The sequence below is a fragment of the Diadema setosum genome, chromosome 18 (genome assembly GCF_964275005.1).
Source record: "Diadema setosum chromosome 18, eeDiaSeto1, whole genome shotgun sequence".
Classification (NCBI taxonomy): Eukaryota; Metazoa; Echinodermata; class Echinoidea; order Diadematoida; family Diadematidae; genus Diadema; species Diadema setosum.
This window is the reverse complement of record NC_092702.1, coordinates 5,080,559-5,105,517: the sequence shown is the minus strand read 5'-3', so window position 1 is coordinate 5,105,517 and position 24,959 is coordinate 5,080,559. Positions and strand designations below refer to the sequence as shown.

General features: G+C 38.7%; 2 protein-coding genes across 2 annotated transcripts; both read left to right on the top strand.

Annotated features, from left to right (window-relative positions):
• Positions 1–1,483: 1,483 nt before the first annotated feature.
• LOC140242116 (retinol dehydrogenase 8-like) lies at positions 1,484–7,711 on the top strand. Its single transcript, XM_072321879.1, has 4 exons — positions 1,484–1,748; positions 3,351–3,530; positions 5,527–5,620; positions 7,399–7,711. The coding sequence occupies exons 1-4, from the start codon at positions 1,484–1,486 to the stop codon at positions 7,709–7,711; spliced, it is 852 nt and encodes a 283-aa protein (XP_072177980.1).
• A 5,330-nt stretch (positions 7,712–13,041) lies between these two features.
• LOC140242020 (retinol dehydrogenase 8-like) lies at positions 13,042–19,777 on the top strand. Its single transcript, XM_072321763.1, has 4 exons — positions 13,042–13,306; positions 16,259–16,438; positions 17,949–18,042; positions 19,465–19,777. Exons 1-4 carry the CDS (start codon positions 13,042–13,044, stop codon positions 19,775–19,777), a joined length of 852 nt encoding a protein of 283 aa, XP_072177864.1.
• The last annotated feature ends 5,182 nt before the right edge of the window (positions 19,778–24,959 follow it).

Sequence of the window (24,959 nt, the reverse complement as noted above, 5' to 3'; positions counted from 1 at the left end):
AGCTACAAACGGGAGTTTTGGGACTGTAAAATGTCAAAATTTTCAAGCTCGCTCGCTCGCATTGAATCGTTATGCCACTCTCCTAATGTTGCTGCCAGTAATTGCCAGCAGTTGCGTCCGATGCCCCCCTTAATTTTCCAAGCGAAAGATATAGCTACAAACGGGAGTTTTTTTATATTGTAAAATGTCAAAATTCTCAAGCTCGCTCGCTTTGCTCGCTCGCATTGAATCGTTATGCCGTTCTCCTAACGTTGCTGCCAGTAATTGCCAGCAGTTGCGCCCGATGCGCCGCCCCATTAATTTCCAAAGTGAAAGATAAAGCTACAAACCCCAGTTTGGGGACTGTAGAATGTCAAAATTTTCAAGCCTGCTCGCTTCGCTCGCTCGCATTGAATCGTTATGCCATTCTTCTAATGTTGCTGCCAATAATTGCCAGCAGTTGCGCCCGATGCGCCCCCATTTATTTCAAAGATGTAGCTACAATTAAAACTCCAGTTTTGGAACTGTAGAATATCAAAATTTTCAAGCTCGCTCGCTTTGCTCGCTCGCATTTTATTGTTATGCCATTCACCGTATGTTGCTGACAGTATATAATTTTCGATCGCTTCACACCGTCATTCCATAATCCATGTAAGGAAAACTTACGATATTCATCTATGACTGCGTTGTTGAATGTTTCACATTCCGTAATGTATTGTAGTCCCATTATTGCTCACGCACACACGCACAAGCATACAGACCGTCAAAATTACTTTATGGTCCCCCCCCCATGTTTCGACCAACCGTACGCCACTTTATATATATATATATATATATATATATATATATATATATATATATATATGTATATATAATAGATGTGTGTGCGTGTGTGGTGTGTGGGTGTGTGGGTGTGTGTGTGTATGTGTGTGTGTGTGTGCGTGTGTGTGTGTATGTGTATATTGTGTAACATATGCATGGTCTAATCTTGAGCCCCCTCCAGTGTTTGCCCCCCCAATCCAAAACTGCTTCCGGCGCGCCTGGCTATCACACTTGACTTATTCTTCTCGAAACTATTTTCGAGAAAACCACACCAGAAGATACGTTAGGTAAGTGTACCAGCCTCAACTTAAGTATCAAAGTGTCAGGATAATGCTGTCATGAGATCCTTCAAAGGGGTTACGGGTTAGTGTATGATAACGTATTGAATTAGATCCAAAAGACTGAAAATAAAAGCTGTTTGCCGTCTTTTAGCCGTTTCTTAGTTAAACTGCTATGTCTAATATCAAGCTACTACATGATCACATGCCTTTGATGCACAATTTACTTTATATCCGACTGAATATCGATATAATTATTTCCCATGCCATATTACATTTGAGAGGTGTAGGCTATAGTTCTGAGTTCGTTTTTGCTATTTTGTTTGTTTGTTGTTTGTCTTAAACAACTATTTTATGAAAGAAATACTCTGATCAGACCAGCAGGTTTCGTCAAGACAGCTAAGATGTCCCAACAAGTAGTACTCCTGACGGGTGGATCATCCGGGATGGGACTGGCCGTGGCGGAGCGGCTTGCCAAGGATTCTGAGAAGAGATTCCTCGTCATAGCGACTGTCATTTCAATGAGCGAGAAAGGCGACCTGGTGACCGCTCTCGGTGACGCTCTCGACTCGACGGCGTTCATTGAAGAACTAGATATCACCAACGACGACAGCATCGCTTCCATTGTTGAAGGCGTGATCTCTAAACATGGTCGCATTGATATTCTTAGTAAGTTGCACTTGTTAAGTACCGGTATTGAAAGATAGATATGAGAAATATTAGACAATGAAGGCGGGGGAATAATTTCTACCTTTGCGTTTGAACCTGCACCTGAACCTAAACCTATAGTATGTATACAGTACTAATTCTCACAATCGATGCATGGTTGAGAATCTTTGCTGCACAAGAATGTGTCGCATGTACAAATCTTGTGTTGGGCTTGGACTTCTGGTAAGTTGTTTGATTAATTTCCCATCTGAGAAGATGTCTGGATATAGCCCATACTCAGCGGAAGTACAGCTGCTCTCTCATGGGATCTAGTTGGGTGTGAGGCGGGACCACTTCATCCGGGTTATGCACCCTGTTCATTACAATGAACGAATGAAGCGGGATCTTTCATGCGCATGAGTTGTGACTTTCTCACATATCGTGCACGGGACCTCCATTTCATGTCCTATACGAGATATACTGGCGATGACAGAACATTCTGTGTAATTTCAAAGTTTTCTGATTTTTCGTCAAGGTTTGGGTTGGGGTGGAATTATGGAAATGAGGGTCGACTCACATCTCGCTGCTTTCTATATGCTTTCTATAGTGGGTAGCGCGCGCCCTATCATGGCTCCAAAGTTTATGGAGCAGTTGAGTTTTGACCAGATACATCTGGATGTACTATATTTGCTACATTTGCGGACATTACAGATACTCAGAGAGCATATAATATTGTCACGATGTATTACTATCATCAAAATATGAATTACGGTCGTGGAATTGATGCAAGAGGGCACACGTGTATGAAGTACTTTAATGATCCACATAGAGATCTGATAGATTTGACGTTTGTAAGTCACGTATAGAGAAGAGATTATCCGTCAAACGCTTTCGTATCCTCCCAAAAAGGAAAAAGAAAAAAGAATGTCTACCTTAAGTCTAATGCATCACTCTTGGTTCCCATCAGTGACTATGTCTAGTAGATAATTCATGTAAAATTATAACCTTACAGGAACGCCCTGCTGAAAAGAGCACAATGTCCCACAGTGTGAGAAACACAATGTGAACACATTGTAAACCCAGTGTGAAATTGTATCTCTTTACACTGTTAAATTCGAGCGTTTTAACAGTGTGAACACATTGTGAATTATCAATTCACATTGTGACATAGAACATTACCATGTGAACACTCTGTGAAAACCAAACCACAGTGTGATATCGTCTCCACACTGTTAAATTTTCACTATGTGACCATCCTGTGAACACAGGACGCTTTGTTCTTTCCAGTAGGGAGGGGAGATGGCTATAAATCACACGCTGGATACTTGACACGCTTGTTATGTGCTTCGATGAGTGATAATTTATCACTCAGTTGCTATAGGAACAAAAAAGGTTGAAGATAATCATATAATTATCATCATATCAATGTTAGTAATTGACTTTTTTAAAACAGACACAAGGCCGACATATGAATGCTGAAAATTGAATTTTTCTAATAATCGTGAAGACTTCAGAGCTTGTTAATCATTGATGTTTTAAAATCGTTTATTTTTTTTTCTATGCGATTTTTTTTTTTTTTTTTTTGGCTGGTTTCTTGATATTGTTGTTTTCTGTTTCTCCCAGTGAATATTGCTGGTGTTCAAGTATTCGGCGTGGTTGATCAGATTTCACGGGAACAAGTAGACCTCGCATTTAATGTCAATACAATTGGAACCATTCGACTCACCCAGTCGGTATTGCCGCACATGAAGCGTCAGATGGCGGGAAAAATCATTTCGGTTACGAGCGTATACGGCGTGCATGGTTGGTATACTTCTTAACGATAAATGCTTCACTTATTCACCGTGCAACTGATTGCATCTATTTTTCCATCAAAACATTTATGCAATATACAAACATGCGGGCGTACCCATCCACACTCACACGCATGATTACACATATATGTATATAGTTTATATAATTCATTTGTGTATTTTGTTCGTAGTTTGTGAAATTCATTTTGAAAAATTTGTAAATTCGATTAACAAAATTTAATTTCGTGTACAAAGTAGAAGATCAATGATGTAATATGTGTATTTGTTTTACTATGTTTGGGGGAAATGCACCCTGCAAGCATTGCTTCTTCAGCATTCATCCCCATCTCCTGCATTTTCGAAACTTCGGAATGTTTTTTGTGCTTTTTTCACCCTATGATTTATTTTTCCATAAATATGATATATCATATTTTGTAATGTTGACACACACATATATACTAATACTTATGTTTTATGTTAAAAAAAAGATGTATTTGCAAGTTCTGTTGGAGATGGAAAAAGTGAATGAATGAAATGAATACACATATAAACAAGGTGTTACAAAAAATATTTCCCACTTTTGATCCTTAATTGCTCAAAAACTGTACATCAGATAATGCTGACATTGATATGAGCAATGTCTGAATAGTGTATGAAATTTAGTTGAAGGTTAGTAAGAAATGAAAGCATAAATCTGTTTCATTAAATTCAAGATTTATTTGGAAGTTAGGGTTTAAATTCTGCTCTATTTTCAACCATCTGTACAAAACTTTGACTTTGCACGGGTGTCAATTGGTGTGTATGGGAGTGTGTGGTTAACAACTAGACGATGGTCCTGAAAAATGGCCAAGGTTTGAATGCTCTATATTACATATTCATGAGAAATTCCTCTATCACAGCTAGTCTTTATTCGTCCTGAAATGTAGTGCATGCAAGCACATAAAACTTGTGCTTTCGATCATGTGCATTTTACCCTTTACCATAAACTAACTACTTCGATTGGAGGATAAAGGATTTTTTTTTTTTACTTCAAATTGAAATCATTGTTAACACAGTCTACACACTGCATTAAACAGTTGATTATGTTCTATTAGCTAATTTGCGCATGATTATAGAAAATGTCAGATGTTATTGAACTTGTCTGTCACGCTACTCTAAACATGATGGATTTGTGTTTTGAGTTTTACCTTTCAATTGCTATTCTTAAACCTCTGTATAAGCGCATAAGGCTTCCGCAACAAATGCTATACACTTTAAAATGTGGGGTTTTTTTTTAAGGATTAAGAAACAAAGCATTTAGGTGAAAATACGGAGCACCTCTCCTTTCCCTTGATACCAGCTAAAATATTCAAAGGTTTAAAAAAATGTCACAGGTAGAAACATCAGGGATGAAAAATTTTTCAGATTATGTCAGAGAGATAAGAAATGTCAGAGGTAATGTCAGGGGTGAAGATGCCAGAGGCAAAAATGTCAGAGGTAAAAACGTCAGAAGTAAAATTATCACAGATAAAAATGTCAGAGATAAAACACGTCATAGGTAGAAATGTTGGAGATAAAAATCACTGAGATAATGTCTCAGGGATAAACATGTCAGAGGCATTCCTGAAGCCAAAATGTTAGGGGTAAAAACGTCAGAGGCAAAAATGTCACAGAAAAAAAAAAGTGTTGGGGATAAACATTTCAGAGATAATGTCACAGGGGTAAAGATGCCCGAAAACAAGAATGCCAAGGGTAAAAATATCAGAGGTAGAAATTCAGGGGTTTAAAAAATGTCACAGGTAAATATGTCAAAGGTACAAATGTTGGGGATAAAAATGACAGAGATAACGTCACAGGGAAAGATTTCAGCGGTAAAGATACTGGAGGTAAAAATATTAGAAGTTAAAACGTCAGAGGTAAAAATGTCAGAGGTAAAAATGTCAAAGGTAAAAATGTCGGGGGTAAGAAATAACATTTTTACCGGACTTCGACGAATTTGACAAATCCACGATTCTTTTTCATTTCAGGGGGCATGCATGGAGAGATTTATGCTGCTTCCAAGTTTGCTGTAGAAGGATTCTTTGAGTCATTCGCTCTTGTAGCGAGAGCCTACAATATTTGGTGAGTAGAAACGGATGTTATCTGCTGAAACCAGAAGGGCGCTATCACAATTTTGGGGATATTGAGTTATTGGTATCACGTTGTAAAGCTTGATCTCCTGTTCATTGTTGTAGCAATTTTAAATCATTTTCATTTCAAGTAAAATGTTCAAACTTAAAACCACAATGGCACTATTTCTCCCGATATTTTGGAACAATTGATGCTTGTAAACTTACCCATTTTAGATAAAAAATCAACCTACTATTTCATGAACTGTTTTGTTTTTATTCATGCTCAAATCTTTGAATGCAATACCACCTTTCTGGCTCTCAGCTGACGATAGACAAAGATTACTTTAATGTTATGAATGTCTTTGTTATTTGAAAGAAAGAAATGATAAGAGGGCTAAAATTGCCAGCAGAAAAATAAATGTCAAAGCTCACTAGGGAAAGATCATCACAGCTTAATGACACGTAAAAGCGGTTCTTGTTCACGGCTTAGCACTATTTTGGAACTGGTATTATCCCTTTGATCTAATGGTCAGTGTCATTGTTATCATTTTTTCCTTTTATAGTTGGCGATCCAAATGATTTTTCAGTATGTTTGAAAACTGAATATTATGTAAACAAGTAGTGTCAGTGTCACTCTGGTTTTTTTTTTTTCTTTCCTTTTGTTTTCGATAAGTATTACATGATGTATGTTTGCCCATTTCCTTTTCCCCTCTGTTTTAAGGCTGTCGTATCTTCAAGCTATATGCTTATTTGACGACAGTCTTCTGTATTCACACTCCCAATACATGTGTCATAATTCAGTCAGATCATTTGATTCATTATATCCCGAGTGGATCCCAACTGACGTGTTCTCTTTTTCTTTTTCTTCAATCTATACACGTATATCTCAGCTATGTTCAGATGTACACATTGTATGTTTTATTGTCTTGAAAATAACAAGAAATGACTATATTTCATTTGTAATATTTATTCAATGCAGAAAATTCCTAATAAATTTATTTGAACTGAAAAAAAAAATGGATTGAAGAGATTAAATCATGACAAGGTGGAATATTATAGAATCTTGGGATTGAATTGCGTGCAGGAAATCTTCTGAAAGAAAGATATTATTCAGAGGGGTGAAGGCTCAGGTTTGAGTTTCTTCAGTTTGTCTCCCTCTACAAATGAAAATTTGTTAAGATCGCAACTGCTGATCTGTAAATTTAACAATTGTTAATTTACAGATCAGCAGTTGCGATCTAAACAAATTTTCATTTGTAGAGGGAGCCAAACTGAAGAAACTCAAACCTGAGCCTTCACCCCTCTGAATAATATCTTTCTTTCATAATTTATATGCCTTGTCCGCCTTGGACTACTTAACATAACAATGTCGGAATCTCGGAGCTTGGGTATTTGTTCCATGTTCATCGTGTCACTGCCGGCAACCAGGGACAGTCTGGTGGTAGTGTCGCTGCCCGGAAAGCAGTAGATGTCAGGTTCGAGTCCCACTGGTTCCTTTTTTCCGACATGTTTGTTAATTTACAGATCAGCAGTTGCGATCTTAACAAATTTTCATTTGTAGAGGGAGACAAACTGAACAATTGCTGAAGAAACTCAAACCTGAGGAAATCTTCTTTTGCCAAACATTAAATCAAATTCAAACTACCGATACTGACTAATACAATCACATCTTGTGCACAGTCCTAAAAGCGTCCAATAATTATAGTTGTCATCTTAAGTAATAGCATCTGAGTCGTTAGTCCCGGAAATTTTATCGGAAGTCAGTGAAAAATCATATTTTGACTACAGGCCATGTGTGGTCGAACCAGTGGGTGTACGAACACCTCTCTTGGACGGAGTCATCCAAAGTTTCCAGAAAGTGCGAAGGGGCGAATCCGGTAGCGAGATCGACCAAGCGAAGGCGGCCAAAAAGTTGGAAGTACTCGGGGGTGAAGGCAGCACAGTGCCGATGGAAAACGTAGTGGCAACGTTCATGAAGATCGTAGAAGATCCGAAACCCCCACTGCGCCATCCAGTCTTCAGCGCTAGATGGGCAGGGCTAGATTTCTTCCGCGATCCAACTGCTGAGCAGTACATAGCTGCGATGGAGACTTCGGATTGATTGTCTTAGCTCGGTCTCTGTACTTGTCTGTATAAGATCATTATGTGGTACACGTGTATGAGATATTAAGTCGTATGCATACGAGATAATAAGTCGCACATACGAGACAATACTCGTACGTATGACTTAATAACTCGTACGTGCGACTTATAAGTCTTACGAGATAGCGGCGGCATTTTTTTTTTAACCCATGTCCCCAATGGGTCTTCGTAGATTATAAGGCAACGAGATTTTTAAAAAAGTATCCAGCGAACATTCGTACTTGCGGGGATAACATGTCTTTGTTTCTTTCTTTTTTAGATTGAAGATTCCGTAAAGATATTCTCTTTGATATAATAATTACATACTCCATTACGCAGGTAAACAAGTAATTTTGTATTAAATTTATGCAAAGTATTTCCAGTTATTTTTGTCGTAATTGATTTGTACTTTCGAACAAAAACATAGCACTTTTTTTTACATAAGATATTGTTTTACTCATTCTGTTAACACATTCAAAGTGATTGTGTAAATTTCACGTATCGCACGGGGTAAAAAAAAATAGAAATAAAAGGGGAATATTGTGAGTGTATATCAAGATATGTGTGTGTCTTTATGTGCGTTTAGAGTCTTTAAGGTAGACTACTAATGATGCTCACTATAGATCCTTTAACTTTTTTCTTTCTGTTTCTTTTTTACTGCGTGTCATGTGTTTTTTTTTTTAATCACGAATTAAGATAAATATTTCTACTGGGAAATTCGATGAAAAATCTTCGGTCTATCGGACCTTTGATTTACAAGTCCCTTTCTAATGTTCGGTCTAAGGAACTAAGATGTATGTACTGTATAAACAGCAATAAATAAATTCCGAGAGCTAATAAGATCGGGCGTGTTGTGCTGTGAGTACCGCTCAACGCTACATTTTCTATCCTTGTGATAATAAAAACGATATTCAGAACGTTTCTCTGAGTACAGTATACATCTGCACTATCGGATCGCGTGGCAATACTGCATGGCCTGTAGCAATTAACCCTATGTGTGCCATATTGATTACCTGTCCACAGGTTTGTATATGAAATGTGTGTACATAAGGTATAACTCATTGACAAAGAAAGAGTTAACGGCAACTATTATCGCAATAGATGACAGATATGTATGTACATGTACATTATGTGTGTGTGTATATGTGTGTGTTCGTGTTTACATTTTACAATGTTTAAATGAAATTGAAACAACGACATTCAACTTGTCACGTATTTGATGCAACTCTATTCATTACACAATTTCCACATTTTGTTTTCAAATCCAATTTAACAGAGATTAGTTCTTTTCATGAGAACAACTGTAATCTATTCAAATTCATGAAATTCTCTTCCGTCGAGATGCTTTCATTGCAACTGATTGACAAATTGCCCTGCATCGACGTAAGTAAGCACTGAATTGATCAGTGTTTTAGTAGTAGCCATGATAAAAAAATCATGGGCGTACATACTCGAGCGGGATTCGAACTCACGACCTCCTGATAACCGGACAGGCGTCATCTCCACTAGACCACCGAGCTTTCGCCCGACAGCAAGTGTTGGTTCTAATCCTTATAGCATGCAGCGGGTACTGCGTAATTATTCAAATTCATGAAATTCTCTTCCGTCGAGATGCTTTCATTGCAACTGATTGACAAATTGCCCTGCATCGACGTAAGTAAGCACTGAATTGATCAGTGTTTTAGTAGTAGCCATGATAAAAAATCATGGGCGTACATACTCGAGCGGGATTCGAACTCACGACCTCCTGATAACCGGACAGGCGTCATCTCCACTAGACCACCGAGCTTTCGCCCGACAGCAAGTGTTGGTTCTAATCCTTATAGCATGCAGCGGGTACTGCGTAATTACTCAAATTCATGAAATTCTCTTCCGTCGAGATGCTTTCATTGCAACTGATTGACAAATTGCCCTGCATCGACGTAAGTAAGCACTGAATTGATCAGTGTTTTAGTAGTAGCCATGATAAAAAATCATGGGCGTACATACTCGAGCGGGATTCGAACTCACGACCTCCTGATAACCGGACAGGCGTCATCTCCACTAGACCACCGAGCTTCCGCAGTAACAAGTGAAGTGTTGGTTCTAATCCTTATAGCATGCAGCGGGTACTGCGTAATTATTCAAATTCATGAAATTTTCTTCCGTCGAGATGCTTTCATTGCAACTGATTGACAAATTGCCCTGCATCGACGTAAGTAAGCACTGAATTGATCAGTGTTTTAGTAGTAGCCATGATAAAAAATCATGGGCGTACATACTCGAGCGGGATTCGAACTCACGACCTCCTGATAACCGGACAGGCGTCATCTCCACTAGACCACCGAGCTACTACTAAAACACTGATCAATTCAGTGCTTACTTACGTCGATGCAGGGCAATTTGTCAATCAGTTGCAATGAAAGCATCTCGACGGAAGAGAATTTCATGAATTTGAATAATTACGCAGTACCCGCTGCATGCTATAAGGATTAGAACCAACACTTGCTGTCGGGCGAAAGCTCGGTGGTCTAGTGGAGATGACGCCTGTCCGGTTATCAGGAGGTCGTGAGTTCGAATCCCGCTCGAGTATGTACGCCCATGATTTTTTATCATGGCTACTACTAAAACACTGATCAATTCAGTGCTTACTTACGTCGATGCAGGCCAATTTGTCAATCAGTTGCAATGAAAGCATCTCGACGGAAGAGAATTTCATGAATTTGAATAATTACACAGTACCCGCTGCATGCTATAAGGATTAGAACCAACACTTGCTGTCGGGCGAAAGCTCGGTGGTCTAGTGGAGATGACGCCTGTCCGGTTATCAGGAGGTCGTGAGTTCGAATCCCGCTCGAGTATGTACGCCCATGATTTTTTATCATGGCTACTACTAAAACACTGATCAATTCAGTGCTTACTTACGTCGATGCAGGGCAATTTGTCAATCAGTTGCAATGAAAGCATCTCGACGGAAAAGAATTTCATGAATTTGAATAATTACGCAGTACCCGCTGCATGCTATAAGGATTAGAACCAACACTTGCTGTCGGGCGAAAGCTCGGTGGTCTAGTGGAGGTGACGCCTGTCCGGTTATCAGGAGGTCGTGAGTTCGAATCCCGCTCGAGTATGTACGCCCATGATTTTTTATCATGGCTACTACTAAAACACTGATCAATTCAGTGCTTACTTACGTCGATGCAGGGCAATTTGTCAATCAGTTGCAATGAAAGCATCTCGACGGAAAAGAATTTCATGAATTTGAATAATTACGCAGTACCCGCTGCATGCTATAAGGATTAGAACCAACACTTGCTGTCGGGCGAAAGCTCGGTGGTCTAGTGGAGGTGACGCCTGTCCGGTTATCAGGAGGTCGTGAGTTCGAATCCCGCTCGAGTATGTACGCCCATGATTTTTTATCATGGCTACTACTAAAACACTGATCAATTCAGTGCTTACTTACGTCGATGCAGGGCAATTTGTCAATCAACTGTAATCTATGTGATATTGGAGTTGACATGAAAACAAAATGAGCAAACTGTGTAATGGATAGAAAGGAATGTATTCCTATTTAAGGTAAGATGAGCTTGCGGTACGAGCGCAGTCGACTAGACATACACGTTTAGACCAGGTAACACAATAAAATTACCTCACACACAAGTACACACACAATAGTTACAAATTACTATAGAGAATAATAACACCTGCTCGATGGCGTGCACATTGATTAATCGATGCAAATAACTTTGCATCGGGTTTTGCCACGTTAAAACACAAAAACTTATGACATACCCTCGAGTATCATACTAAATGTTACACGCTCACAGTTTGCACAAAGCGACTTGTTTTTAATGTCGCCATGTATTGTTGAAACTCAAATTCAGGGGAAAAAATCGTGGTAGCTGTCTCCTCTTGTACAGCACGCGCGTCTTCCGTGTGTCAAAGGTGGACCAAGGTGCAATGGAGGTGTGTCGGGCGTATCCCTTTTCCCACGAGGAAGCTGTTGCAGTTTTGAAATTACAGTTCGACGGTCTTGTGCACACTTTGTTGGAATATTGGAGGATTTTTGATAAGAAAAAAAGTGAGAGAGATAAAAAAAAATCAGGGAAAATGCAAATGGCTAAACCGAGTTTCTATGTGATTTTGTTCTATGTGTGTATCTTTAAATCCATGGAGTTGCGTGGCGCATTACACGTGTGGGTCTAGCTACATGTACCTTAAAATACTCGTACTAAACACAGGGCAGTGAATGAGGGGTGGCAGATATCATGATAATGCTGTATGTATTTTTACACTAGGATAACAATAAATGTGATACTAAAAAACACAAAAAAATAAACAATTTACAGTCTATATTCTGTGTGATTTTCTCATTCACTGGCTACATTATTTGAAAAATTATTATTCAAATCTAAAGAAAGTGGGATTTCTATATTCCTAGTGTTGGGGGAACTGCAATCCAGATTCTTACCAAAATGACAGATAATTTACAGAGACTGCAATATCCATACGATGCGTGATGAACACATTCTAATAAGAGTCATAGAGTATCATTCATGTACGCCTACTCACAACAGTTGGTTGTGCTTTCTCACAGAAATCAAAATTTTCCGTGGTGCTTCTGCACCCCTCAAAAAGGTCAGGGGTGCTGCACAGCACCCTCAATATCCTCTCTCCGAGGGGCGTGCTCTATGAAAGCTCCCGGTAAGCAATGTGGTTAACATAGTAGCAACATTGACTTTGCACCACTGGAGGCCGAAGACCGTGATTACTCCAATCATACCGTCCATGTGTGCGCACGTTTATTGTGTTTTTGTGACACAGCAATATTGAAGCTGCAAAAAATTGAACTGGGTGCTACTGGTGGTATTATACATGATTTATTCTCTATCTTCCATGAACACTACATCAATATACACTTAAGGTAAGTGTACCAGTCTCAACTTAAGTGTGTCAGGTATAAATGTTGTTAAGAGCTTCTGCACCGGGGTTACGGGCTAGTGTATGATGTATAACGTATAGAATTAGATCCAAAAGACTGAAATAAAAGCTCACGTTTACACCCGGAGAATGGAAGCGCCCTATTACGTCTATAGTCTGAAACTGTCTGCATGCTTTACCAATAAGAAGCTAATACCTATTCGCATGCCTCAGTAGGGCTTACAATGAAATGTCCAACTGAATATCGAAATATTTTTGATGTCATGGTATAGTTGAAAGGAATGTTTGCGTTTTGAGGTTGACTTGCTGTTTGTTTATTGTTTTTACAACCCTTTTATGAAAGAAATACTCTGATTGATAGACCAGCAGGATTCCGTCAAGACAGCTAACATGTCCCCTCAAATAGTACTCCTGACGGGTGGATCGTCCGGGATAGGACTGGCCGTGGCGGAGCGGCTTGCCAAGGATTCTGAGAAGAGATTCCTCGTCATAGCGACTGTCATTTCAATGAGCGAGAAAGGCGATCTGGTGAACGCTCTCGGTGACGCGCTCGACTCGACGGCGTTCATCAAAGAACTAGACGTCACCAAAGATGACAGCATCGCTTTCGTTGTTGAAGGCGTGATCGCTAAACATGGTCGCATTGATATTCTGAGTAAGTTTTCCTTGTACGGAAAGACAGGTATGAGTAATGTTAGACTGAAGGTATATACAGGCCCGTAACTAGGAGGGGGGTTCAGGGGGTTCGAACAAACCCCCCCCCCCCGCTAGCGAAAAAAAAAAAAGTGAACATTTCTTCCCAAAGCTCCAAATGCGACAGAAGAATGATAAGATATAGGAACATGTTCAGAAAATGCTCACACTGATTTGTAAGTTTTAGCAAGCTTTTGGATTCAATTGTCGCATAATCTGTTATTTTATTTTATTTTATTTTAGTTGGTATAAATCGTTATCTATAAGGCCGTCACTATATCTCGATTACAATTGTAAAATCTAATAACCAAAAAATGAGAAGAATTCCATGTTTTGTAAGCTGAAATGCAAAAATTTTCGGCTCGCTCGCTGCGCTTGCTCGCCAAAATTTATCGAAATTTATTACATTGAAATCACCCTCATTAAAGACCCCTCTATACGAACATGTTCAGAAAATGCTCACACTGATTTGTAAGTTTAAGCAAGCTTTTGGATTCAATTGTCGCATGATCTGTTATTTTATATACAGGGCAAGCTACCATACATACAGTGTTCCAGCACTGTATGATTTACAAGTACAACGAACTATGAGATAAGTGCAATGTTTCCTACACAGAAATATACAAATTTCGGCTCACTCGCTCGTACTAATTTAGAGTATTTTTTTTTTTCAAATCCTCAGTTTGTTGGTATAAATCGTTATCTATAAGGCCGTCACTATATCTCGATTACAATTGTAAAATCTAATAAACAAAAAATGAGAAGAATTCCATGTTTTGTAAGCTGAAATGCAAAACTTTTCGGCTCGCTCGCTGCGCTTGCTCGCCAAAATTTATCGAAATTTATTGCATTGAAATCACCTTCATTAAAGAGTATATATACGAACATGTTCAGAAAATGCTCACACTGATTTGTAAGTTTTAGCAAGCTTTTGGATCCAATTGTCGCATGATCTGTTATTTTATATACAAGGCAAGCCACCATATAATAGTGTGCCAGCGTTGTATGATTTTACAAGTACAACGAACTATGAGATAAGTGCAATGTTTCCTACTCAGAAATATGCAAATTTTGGCTCACTCGCTCGTACTAATTTAGAGGATTTTTTCAAGTCCTCGGTCTGTTGTTGGTATAAATCTTTTAAGGCCGTCAGTATATCTTGATTAGAATTGTAAGATTGAATAACCAAAAAATGAGAAGAATTCCATGTTTTGTAAGCTGAAGTACAAAAATTTTCGGCTCACTCGCTGCGCTCGCTTGCCAATATTTATCAAAATTTATTACATTTAAATCACCCTCAAAAGACCCTTTTTAAGTGCTTCAAAAAGCATATCATGTGGACTTTTTTTTTTAAGTCCCTACCGGGATGGGGTTGGGGTTGAACACTTTTTTAGAAATTAGGGGCGCAATTTTTGCCCTTGCCCCGGGCGCCGTTTTCCCTAGATACGCATAGGTATAAGAACAATTCAGTATATAGGCACGAAGATGATCAGAGACTTTTCTTCATGGCTGATACATGTGTCAAACCGAACTATTAAAGGTGAAGAATTAATTGTTTTTATGTTTGAAAGTATACCCCTCCCAGAGTGAGACCCTATCCCGCTTGGTTGCTTAAATCCCTCAGAAAGGTCCACTGTTTTCAATTCTGAACCCCTCCCCCCCCCCCCCCCCCCATAAAAATCCTAGTTACGGGCCTGAGATATAATGATGACGGGGAAATAGTTTCTTCCTTTGCGTTTGAACCTGCACCTAAACCTATATACAGTATTCTCACAATCTGTGCATGGGTGAGATGGTTTGCTACACAACAGTGTGTCGCATGTCACTGACACGACTTGTGTCGGCGACATTGTAGGAGTTTGATTCAATTCCCATCTGAGAAGATGACTGGATATAGCTCATATTTAGCCGAACCAGCTGATCTTCCATGGGGTCCAGTTGGATGTGAAGCGGGACCACTTCACCCGGTTTATACACCCTGCCCTCTGCGATGAATGAATGAAGCATGGGTTGTGACTCTCTCACACATCATGCACGGGACCTCCATTTTACGTCCTATCCGAGGAGTGCTCTCACAAAGATTCTGTGTAATTTCAAAGTTGAAAATTTCTGATTTTTCGTCAAAGTTTTGGTTGGGATGGAAATGAGGGTCGACTCACGCTCGCTGCTTTCTATGCACCTGTTTGTTGTGGTAGCGGGCACCCATATCATACCTCCAACTTTGTGGAAGATGAAAGGAATAGTTGAGTGATTGATGACCCTATACATCAAAATAAATCTTGCTATATTTGCTACATTGCAACCATTACAGAACGGGTGAAACTCAGAGAGGATATTAAAAAAAAAATGAAAATATGAATTGTTTTGAGAGGGCACACTTGTATGAAGTGCTTTAATGGCCCACAAAGAGATCTGATAGATTTGAGTTGCAAGTCACGTAGAGAAGAGATTATCCGTCATAGACGCTTCTATAAAAAGAAAAAGGAAAAAAAAATGTCTACCTTAAGTCCATTGTATCAGTCTGGGTTGCCAGTGACAAAGTCTAGTAGATAATTCATACAAATACAAATATTATAACCTTACAGGATCGAGAACATAGCTATAATTTAAACACTGAATACTTGAAGTTTATGTACTTCGATGACTGGCAATTTGTCATTCATTAATTGCATATAGGAACAAGAAAGTTGAAGATATTCATATAATTATCATCATAATCATTTTGATATCATTGACCTTTTTTACTGATACATGACGCCATATAAATGCAAACATCATAATGAAAATAAATCTTTCTGATAATTGTAAAGACTTCAGAGCTTGTTAATCATTGATGTTTCTGACTTATTTATTTTTTTTTCTCTGTGATAGTTTTTGCTTTGTTGTTCATGTTGTTGTCTACTGTTTCTCCCAGTGAATATTGCTGGTGTTCAAGTATTCGGCGTGATTGATCAGATTTCGCGGGACCAAGTAGACCTCGCTTTTAACGTCAATACAATTGGAACCATTCGACTCACCCAGTCGGTGTTGCCACACATGAAGCGTCGGATGGCGGGAAAAATCATTTCGGTTACGAGCGCATACGGCTTGCATGGTTGGTATACCGCTAGCGGTAAATGCTTAATCTAATATTCACCCGACAAGTGATCGTATAATTCTTGTTTTCATTGAAATATTTATGCAATACACACACACACACACATATATTATTTATGAATGATACCATACTTTCTTTCTTCATAATTCATAAAAGCATGCGAATATGTATTGCTAGGTTATCTGCATATAGGTAGGTCTGTACGAGGAAAAATAACAGAGTTCAGTGACAAGAATATACAAACGTCTACAAAGGAAGATAAACATTTTACACGGTATTAGATGAAACTGTCTCGGGGCGAAAATGAAATAATGGGATACTGACATTACTTACATCATATATGTGTATCATACTTTGTGTGTTTGACAAAGGTATCAATGATTTGTCTTTGGAACAAGTTTTTCAGAGACGATGTGATGGTCAAGAAATTGAACTTGGCAACTTTTGCATTATTTTAATGACCACCTCGTCACTTGCATCATCACCCTCCTCGTCGGACAGTATAAATTGAAACCAAACGTGCGAGTATTGAACAACAGGTATTTTGTTAAACCCGGGTCTAGGATTTGTAGTATCAATTATGTCATTGATTTGCTCCTGAACGTTTTTATATTTTTCTTTTGTGTAAATACGGAAGAGATTGCATCAGTCTTTTTTTTTTTTGTTTTTTTGTTTTTTTGGTGGGGAAATTATTGTAAAAAAAAATATATATATATATATGTATATATATGTGTGTGTGTTACAAGATTTTTGTTGGGAAAATGAATAGCAAAATAAGTTGCATTTTTGTTAAATTAAACTCACCGAATGTCCTAAGGCGTACCTGAATGTTTAAGTGAATAAAATTTCTTTGTGGGAAAAAAAAAAAGAAAAAAATTGAAATTTTTACAAAGCGAGAAAGTAAGAAAACAAAACACACGGACATAAACTACCTACCTCGAGTGGGGGCAAAGGATGTATTTGTCCGTTTTCTGAACTTGAAATTGAATTGTTTACCCCACACAGCGCATTGGACCGTTGATTATGTTCCATTACGTATAACGCATAATTATAAGAAAAAGTTAGAAAAATAAGTTAATGTCATGAACTTGCCTTCCACACAAATCTAAACATGATGGATTTGAGGTTTGAGTTTTACCTTTTAACTGAAACCTCTGTACAAGTGCAAAAGGCCTTACGCAGCAAATGTTATATACTCTTTAAGATGCTTTTAAGGATCGGCAAACAAAGTTTTTAGGTTACAGAGAAAAATCTGGAAAAAATATGCAGGTGGAAATGGTGAGCATCTCTCCTTTCCCATCGTGCCAGGCAAAACTGCAAGAGATGAAAATGACAGTGGTGGAAATGTCAGGGATAAAAATGTCAGAGATTATGTCAGAGGTAAAAATGTCAGCAGTAAAAACCTAAGAGGTAAAAATATCAAAAGTAAAAAATGTCGGGGGTAGGAAATAACATTTTTACCGGACTCAGACGTACCTGACAAATCCACAACTCTTTTTAATTTCAGGGGCCATGTATGGAGAGCTCTACTCTGCTTCCAAGTTTGCTGTAGAAGGATTCTTTGAGTCATTCGCTCTCGTAGCGAGAGCCTACAATATTTGGTGAGTGGAAACAAATATGATAAAATCTTGGCATTGAATTTACTAAATCTTCTTTTCCCAAATTTAAAGGTTCCCTGAAATACAAATGCATGTTGATTTGCGTTGATTTATGATAACCTCAACATCATTTTTGCGGTGAAACGAATAGCTAGAAACATTCCATGTATCTTTAACTAATTTGTCTCCTATTTTCATTCAGATTACTTGGATACGCCTGTGTTTCTGAGAAAAAAAAAAACAGGTTCAGACGTATATAATTCTAGTCGGAGTAAAATTTTATGGCGCAGCAATTAAAATTCAAATATACTTATCTTTCCACGACCCTGTGTCCACACGACGGTCGTGGGAAGAAACTCCGACCAATTTACCACGGCCTTCGCGGGGATCACCGTGGAGGGTCGGTGTAACTTCCGGAAGTGGTAGCGCCGCGCACGTCGACCATACGGTTGTTTTTTTTACCAGCGGCATTTGTCTTCTCCATACTTGTTGATGAGAATTTCTGAGCGCTATAATATTCCATAGCTTCTTCGTCGCGATCGGCCAGGTTAGAATTGTACTGCGTGTACTCGCAAAATGTCAACATTGCGGTTTGACCCCGGAAGTTTTACCTGGGGCGTAAGGTATGTAAGTTCATAGATACTCCGAGGGCTTGTCCGCACGGGCAATTTACTCCGACCGGCTAGTCGTGGTAGCGAGTTACTCCTGAGAAAATTCAGGAGTATCTTGGCAGGAGGAAGAGGTCGTGGCAAGTTCCTCCGACCGGAGGAAGTTACCACGACCTCGTTCAGACGGGCACTACTCCGACCTTTCCTCCGAAGTTACTCCGACCAAGCTTTCTCCGACCCTTCCTCCAAAGTTACTCCGACCAAAACTGCCCTCGTCTGAACACAGCTATAGTAATGTGACTAACAAAAGACATGGCGAGGGAACATGCAAGTTATGCTGAGTCGAGGGGCGGTTGCATTCCAATGTCTGTTTTTAAACATATCATTACTGTAGAAATGATAAGCAGATTAGGTCCCAACAGGAATTTGGTTTGGAACGATTTCTTCTTTGTGTGTGTGTGTGTGTGTGTATGTGTGTGTGGGCGTATCCAAGTAATCTGAAGAAAAATAGAAGAAAAATTAGTTGAAAATAATATATGGAATGTTTCTGGATAATCATTCGTTTCACCGCAAAAGTGATGTTGAGGGTATCATAAATCAACACAAATCAACATGCATTTGTATTTCGGGAACCTTTAATCAAATTTACACTATCAATATTGACTAATACAATCAGCAGCTTTTACACACTCCTAAAAGCCTCCAGCAGTAATTGTTGTCATCTCAGGCGTTATCTAGGAACTTCCATCGGAAGTCAATGACTATCTTATGTCAAAGAAGTATCTTATGTCAAAGAAGTATCTTATTTTGACTACAGGCCGTGTTTGATCGAACCAGCTGCTGTACAAACACCTCTCTTGGACGGACTCATGCAAAGTCTCCAGAAAGTGGGGAAAGGTGAATCCGGTAACGAGATCGACCAAGCGAAGGTGGCCAAAAACCTGGAAGTACTCGGGGGTGAAGGCAGCACAGTGCCGATGGAAGACGTAGTGGCAACGGTCATGAAGGTCGTAGAAGATCCCAAACCCCCGTTGCGCCATCCAGTCTTTGGAGCTAAATGGGGAGGGCTAGATTTCTTCCGCGATCCAACTGCTGAGCAGTACATAGCTGCGGTGAAGACTTCGGAATGATTGTCTAGCTTGATCTGTGCAAGTAAGAATAAATGTTCTCTGGATACTCCCCCCCCCCCCCCCCTGTAGGGCCTATTATAACTGTAAAGAAATAAGGAACGAAAAAAAAAAAATTTTTTTGGGGGGGGATCACATCGTCTGAATGCAAATTTTGTATTGATTATGGAATTTGATAGACCATCTTTTATCATTTGTCATCTTTGTTTGCAAAGCTAGTTCAAATTATTATCACATTTGCTTACGGAATGTCCTCCATCAGTACAAAATTAACGGAAAAAATCTGTAGGCACTTACTGTAAGCCTTCTTGAGAAAAAAAAGAATATGTATACGGGTCTACCTTGAGAACATCCATCGTTGAAATTGGATAAATATAAGGGCAGTGGCGTATCTAGGGAAAACGGCGCCCGGGGCAAGCACGAAACTTGCGCCCCTAATTTCTGAAAAAGTGTTCAACCCAACCCCATCCCGGTAGGGACTTTAAACAAAGTCCACATGATGCTTTTTCAAGCACTTAAAAGGGATCTTTTTTGAGGGTGATTTAAATGTAATGAATTTTGATAGATTTTGGAGAGCGAACGCAGCGAGCGAGCCGAAAATTTTTGTATGTCAGCTTACAAAATTCTTGTCATTTTTTGCTTACCAAATCTTACAATTCTAATCAAGATATAGTGACGGCCTTATAGATAACGATTTACACCAAAAAACTGAGGACTTTGAAAAATACTCTAAATTAGTGCGCGCGAGTGAGCTGGAATTTGTATATGTCCTCGTCATCATCACATATTGCTCTTATCTTTTTTTATATATAAATTTTGGCGAGCGAGCGCAGCGAGCGAGCCGAAATTTTTTGTATTTCAGCTTACAAAACATGGAATTCTTGTCATTTTTTCTGCTTATCAAATCTCACAATTATAGTGACGACCTTATAGATAACGATTTATACCAACATACTGAGGACTTGAAAAAATACTCTAAATTAGTACGAGCGAGTGAGTCGAAATTTGTATATTTCAGCGTTATCATTACATTTTTATGTCTCCGCCACGAAGTGGTGCCGGAGGTATTATGTTTTCGGGTTGTCCGTCCGTCCGTCCGTCCGTCCGTCCGTCCTTCCGTCCGTCCGTAATGAATTTTGTGGACAAGGTAACTATCAAAACCTGTTGAGGTATCCTAATGAAACTTGGCATGTATGTGTATTAGGGGGTGAAGTTGTGCCTATCAACTTTTGGGTGCACATGCTCAAGGTCAAAGGTCAAAAGGTCAAGGTCAAATACATAAAATGTCACTATTTCCACCATATCTCTTTAATGCCTGAAGATATTTTCTTGAAACTTAGTGTATACATGTATTACCCAATTAAGATTCTCTGGTGAAAATTTGGGTCATGAGGTCAAAGGTCAAAAGGTCAGGGTCAAATACATAAAATTTCACTATTCCCACCATATCTATTGAATGCCTGAAGATATTTTCTTGAAACTTAGTGTATACATGTATTACCCAATTAAGATTCTCAGGTGAAAGTTTGGGTCATGAGGTCAAAGGTCAAAGGTCAAAAGGTCAAGTAAAAATATTAAAACTTCTTTTTTTTTCTCCATACCTTGCAAAATTGTTCAAGGTATCTTCATGGAACATAGTATATACATATACTGTACTGGAAGTGATTATCTAGAGGATGTAGGGTTCATGGGGTCAAAGGTCAGGGGTCAAAGGTCAAGTGCAACACTTCAAAATTTTACTATTTCCCTCCTATCATGCAATGCCAGCAGGGTTATTTTTTTTTTTTGACACTTGGTGTATGCATACATGTGTAACCTAATAGAAATTCTCTGGAAAGTTTTTTTTTTTTTCTTTTTTTGCCTCAAAGGTCAAAGATCAAGTGAAAGTGCTGAACTAACTTTTTCCTCCATATCTCGGAAGTGGCTCAAGTTATCTTGAAACTTAGTACATATTATGCATGTTCTACCTGAAAGTGATTATCTTATGAATTTTAGGGTCAAGGGCCAGATGAAAATGGTAACAATTTACTATTCAATTCAGAAATTGCACTTTTTCTCCACACCTGTACCTTGAAAATTACTCAATGCCTAAATGTATGAATGGGTCAAAGTCGATTTAAAGTCCTTAAATCCCTAGATACATGCTCTCCTATTCATCCAATTAAACCTAGGTCAAGGAAGGTGAACATTCAACACATTTGTGACAAACTTGTCATTTCAATATTTTGCCAAATTTGTGAAAATGTAATCACACATTGTCCACATGTACTATCTAGACCTATTGGGAAAATCATGCATTATGGCGGAGGCATACCAGTCGCCAAAGCGACATTTCTAGTTTTCTTATCTTTTTTATTTTTTTTTTGCGCCCCCCTCCCCCGTATGTTCGAAACCGTTGGCGTCCTCTTTTGATCCAATCGGCGATCGCTTCAGAACGAATGAAATTGCAGTCGCTGCTCCGTGTAACATTTTTCCTGCTAAATGTAAAATGACATGAGTGAACACAATAGACATAGTCACGTTTTGTTCTTATCTTCTTCTCTTTTTTTTTATAAAAATTTTGACGAGCGAGCGCAGGGAGTGAGCCGAAAATTTTTGTATTCCAGCTTACAATTCATGAAACTCTTGTCATTTTTGCTTATTAAATCTTACAATTCTAATCAAGATATAGTGACGGCCTTATAGATAACGATTTATACCAACAAACTGAGGACTTGAAAAAATACTCTAAATTAGTACGAGCGAGTGAGCCGAAATTTGTATATTTTCGCGTCATCATTACGTTTTGTTATTATCTTGTTTGATTCGGGTTTTTTTGCGCACTCCCCACCCCCCCCCCCCCCGTATGTTCGAAACCGTTGGCGCCTTCTTTTGATCCAATCGCCGATCGCTTCAGAACGAAAGAAATTGCAGCCGCTGCTCCGTGAAACATTTTGCCTGCTAAATATAAAATGACATGTGTGAACACAATAGACACTGTCATTTTGTCATCATCACATATTGTTCTTACCTCCTTTTTATATAAATTTTGGCGAGCGAGCGCAGCGAGCGAGCCGAAAATTTTTGTATTTCATCTCACAGAACATGGAATTTTTGTGTGAACACAATAAACATTGTCATTAATTTTTGTCCGGGTCATCATCATGTTTTGTTTTTATCTTGTTTGATTTGGTTTTCTGCCCCCCCCCCCGTTTTTTTTTTTTTGCGTCCCCAAGGAGTGGCGCCCGGGGAACGTGCCCCCCTTGCGCCCCCCCCCCCCCCAGATACGCCACTATATAAGGGGCAATAAGTTTCCAGCGATTGATAAGGTCAGTTCCATATCTGTTTGGAGTTAACACTTGAAACTATGATTGTATGGTTATAACCCCTCTCCGCCCCCCCCCCCTCCCCCCAACTAGGAATATTCTTTTTATTTCATTCTGGTTGTTTTTTTCATATGATGCTCTGAACAGTTATTGTCATAAGATACATTACTTATGTACATAAACATTTTATAGCCATATCTAATAAACAAGTAGTGAATGTTGGAGTTACAAGCCTATAAATAAAAGGTCCTATAATAGTTAATGCGCACAGACAGGCACAATTTGTATTATCTCCTAGGATGTTGTGCCGGGTTTCATGAGCTAACAAGCATAAAAAAGAGTCCTGCAGTGCAACATCGGGTGCCACCTCTGGGTTTCTTCAGATAACAAGCCAAAAAAAAAAAAAAAAGGCCTTACCGCGCACTAAGGTTTCATTTATAGTTTACTTTGTTTTGATTATGCAACCTTATTCTCTGTTCCCAAAGAAAGTGAAATGTCTATGTTGTTTTCGAAAAATGAAATAAAATTTGAATTGAATTGAATTGAATTGAATTCGATTGTTTTTTTTTTTCCCAGTGCCACTTCCCGGATACCGTATGTATTCCCTGGGGTGTGTGAGTGCGCGAGTGCCCTAACGTATCTGTATATACGTGGGCTTCATGAGCTTGAAGGCAAAATACTAATGAAATACATGAGATGGTTACAATACGTTCGAATGTTCGTTATTCCGAAGGTTCGTGAATCCGAAAATGAAAAAGGAAAAAGTTCGTCATTCCAAAGTTGCATTAGTCCGTCAACGAAATAATGTGCGTTGGTACGCATATTACCCTCATCATTTCAATTTCCTTTCATTTCGACAAACGAACCTTATTCAATTTTCGGATGCCTGAAAATATAACGTAAAATAATGTAGATTTATTTTCTCCGCCTCTGATTTGTGCGGTATACTTCTCCCTTTCTTCTTGAAATGAACGGCGATGCTTAATATTTCTTCCAGGCAGTATTATCCTCGCTAGTTCTCAGAGAAATCAAACATCGAAAAAGCGTCGTCCTTTAAGGGTCGGGGATAATATTGGTATGGATGGTCATTGTTTCTTTCTTTTTTAGATTATAGATTCTGTAAAGTTATTTTTTTTTTATTATATTCACCATTACGCAAGTACCCAAGTAATTATGTGTTAAATTTATGCAAAGTATTTCCAGTTATGAGTGTCGTAATTAGTTGATTTGGACTTTCAAACAATTTTTTTTTTACATAAAATATTATTTTATTCAGTCTGTTAAGACATTCAAAGTGATTATGTAGATTTCACGTATTACACGGAGTCAAAAAATAAATACCGGGGGAAAAACTGTATGAGTATATCAAGATATGTGTGTGTGTGTGTGTGTGTTTGTGTGTGTGTGTGTGTGTTTATGTGCCTTTGGAATCTTTAAGGTAGACTACTAATGATGTGCACTGTACTGTAGATCCTTTGACGACTTTTTTCCCATTTTTTCTGCGTGTCATTGGGGAGGGGATGGTCATTTATCACGAATTGATGTAAATATCTTTCTGGGAAATTCGATGAAAAATCTTCGGTGTATTGGAACTTTGATTTATAAGTCCCTGTCTAATGTTCGGTCTAGTTTATAAGGAACTAAGATGTACTGTATGTATAAGCAGCTGCAATAAATACAATGTACCTTCCGGGAGCTAATAAGACTGGGTGTGTAATGTTGTGAGTACCGCTCAACGCTACATTCTCTATCCTTGTGATAATAAAAGCGATATTCAGAACATTTCTTCTATTATACAACTTCACTATTGGATCGAATGGCAACATTACGTGGCCTGTATAGTACCGGCAACTATTATGTTGGATGTGAAGCGGGACCAC

Coding starts and splice junctions, on each gene's coding strand:
- LOC140242116 (XM_072321879.1), top strand. CDS start 1,484: ATGTCCCAACAAGTAGTACTCCTGACGGGTGGATCATCCGGGATGGGA. Junction 3,531..5,526: donor GAGCGTATACGGCGTGCATG/GTTGGTATACTT, acceptor TTTTCATTTCAG/GGGGCATGCATGGAGAGATT. Junction 5,621..7,398: donor GCGAGAGCCTACAATATTTG/GTGAGTAGAAAC, acceptor TTTTGACTACAG/GCCATGTGTGGTCGAACCAG.
- LOC140242020 (XM_072321763.1), top strand. CDS start 13,042: ATGTCCCCTCAAATAGTACTCCTGACGGGTGGATCGTCCGGGATAGGA. Junction 13,307..16,258: donor TGGTCGCATTGATATTCTGA/GTAAGTTTTCCT, acceptor TGTTTCTCCCAG/TGAATATTGCTGGTGTTCAA. Junction 18,043..19,464: donor GCGAGAGCCTACAATATTTG/GTGAGTGGAAAC, acceptor TTTTGACTACAG/GCCGTGTTTGATCGAACCAG.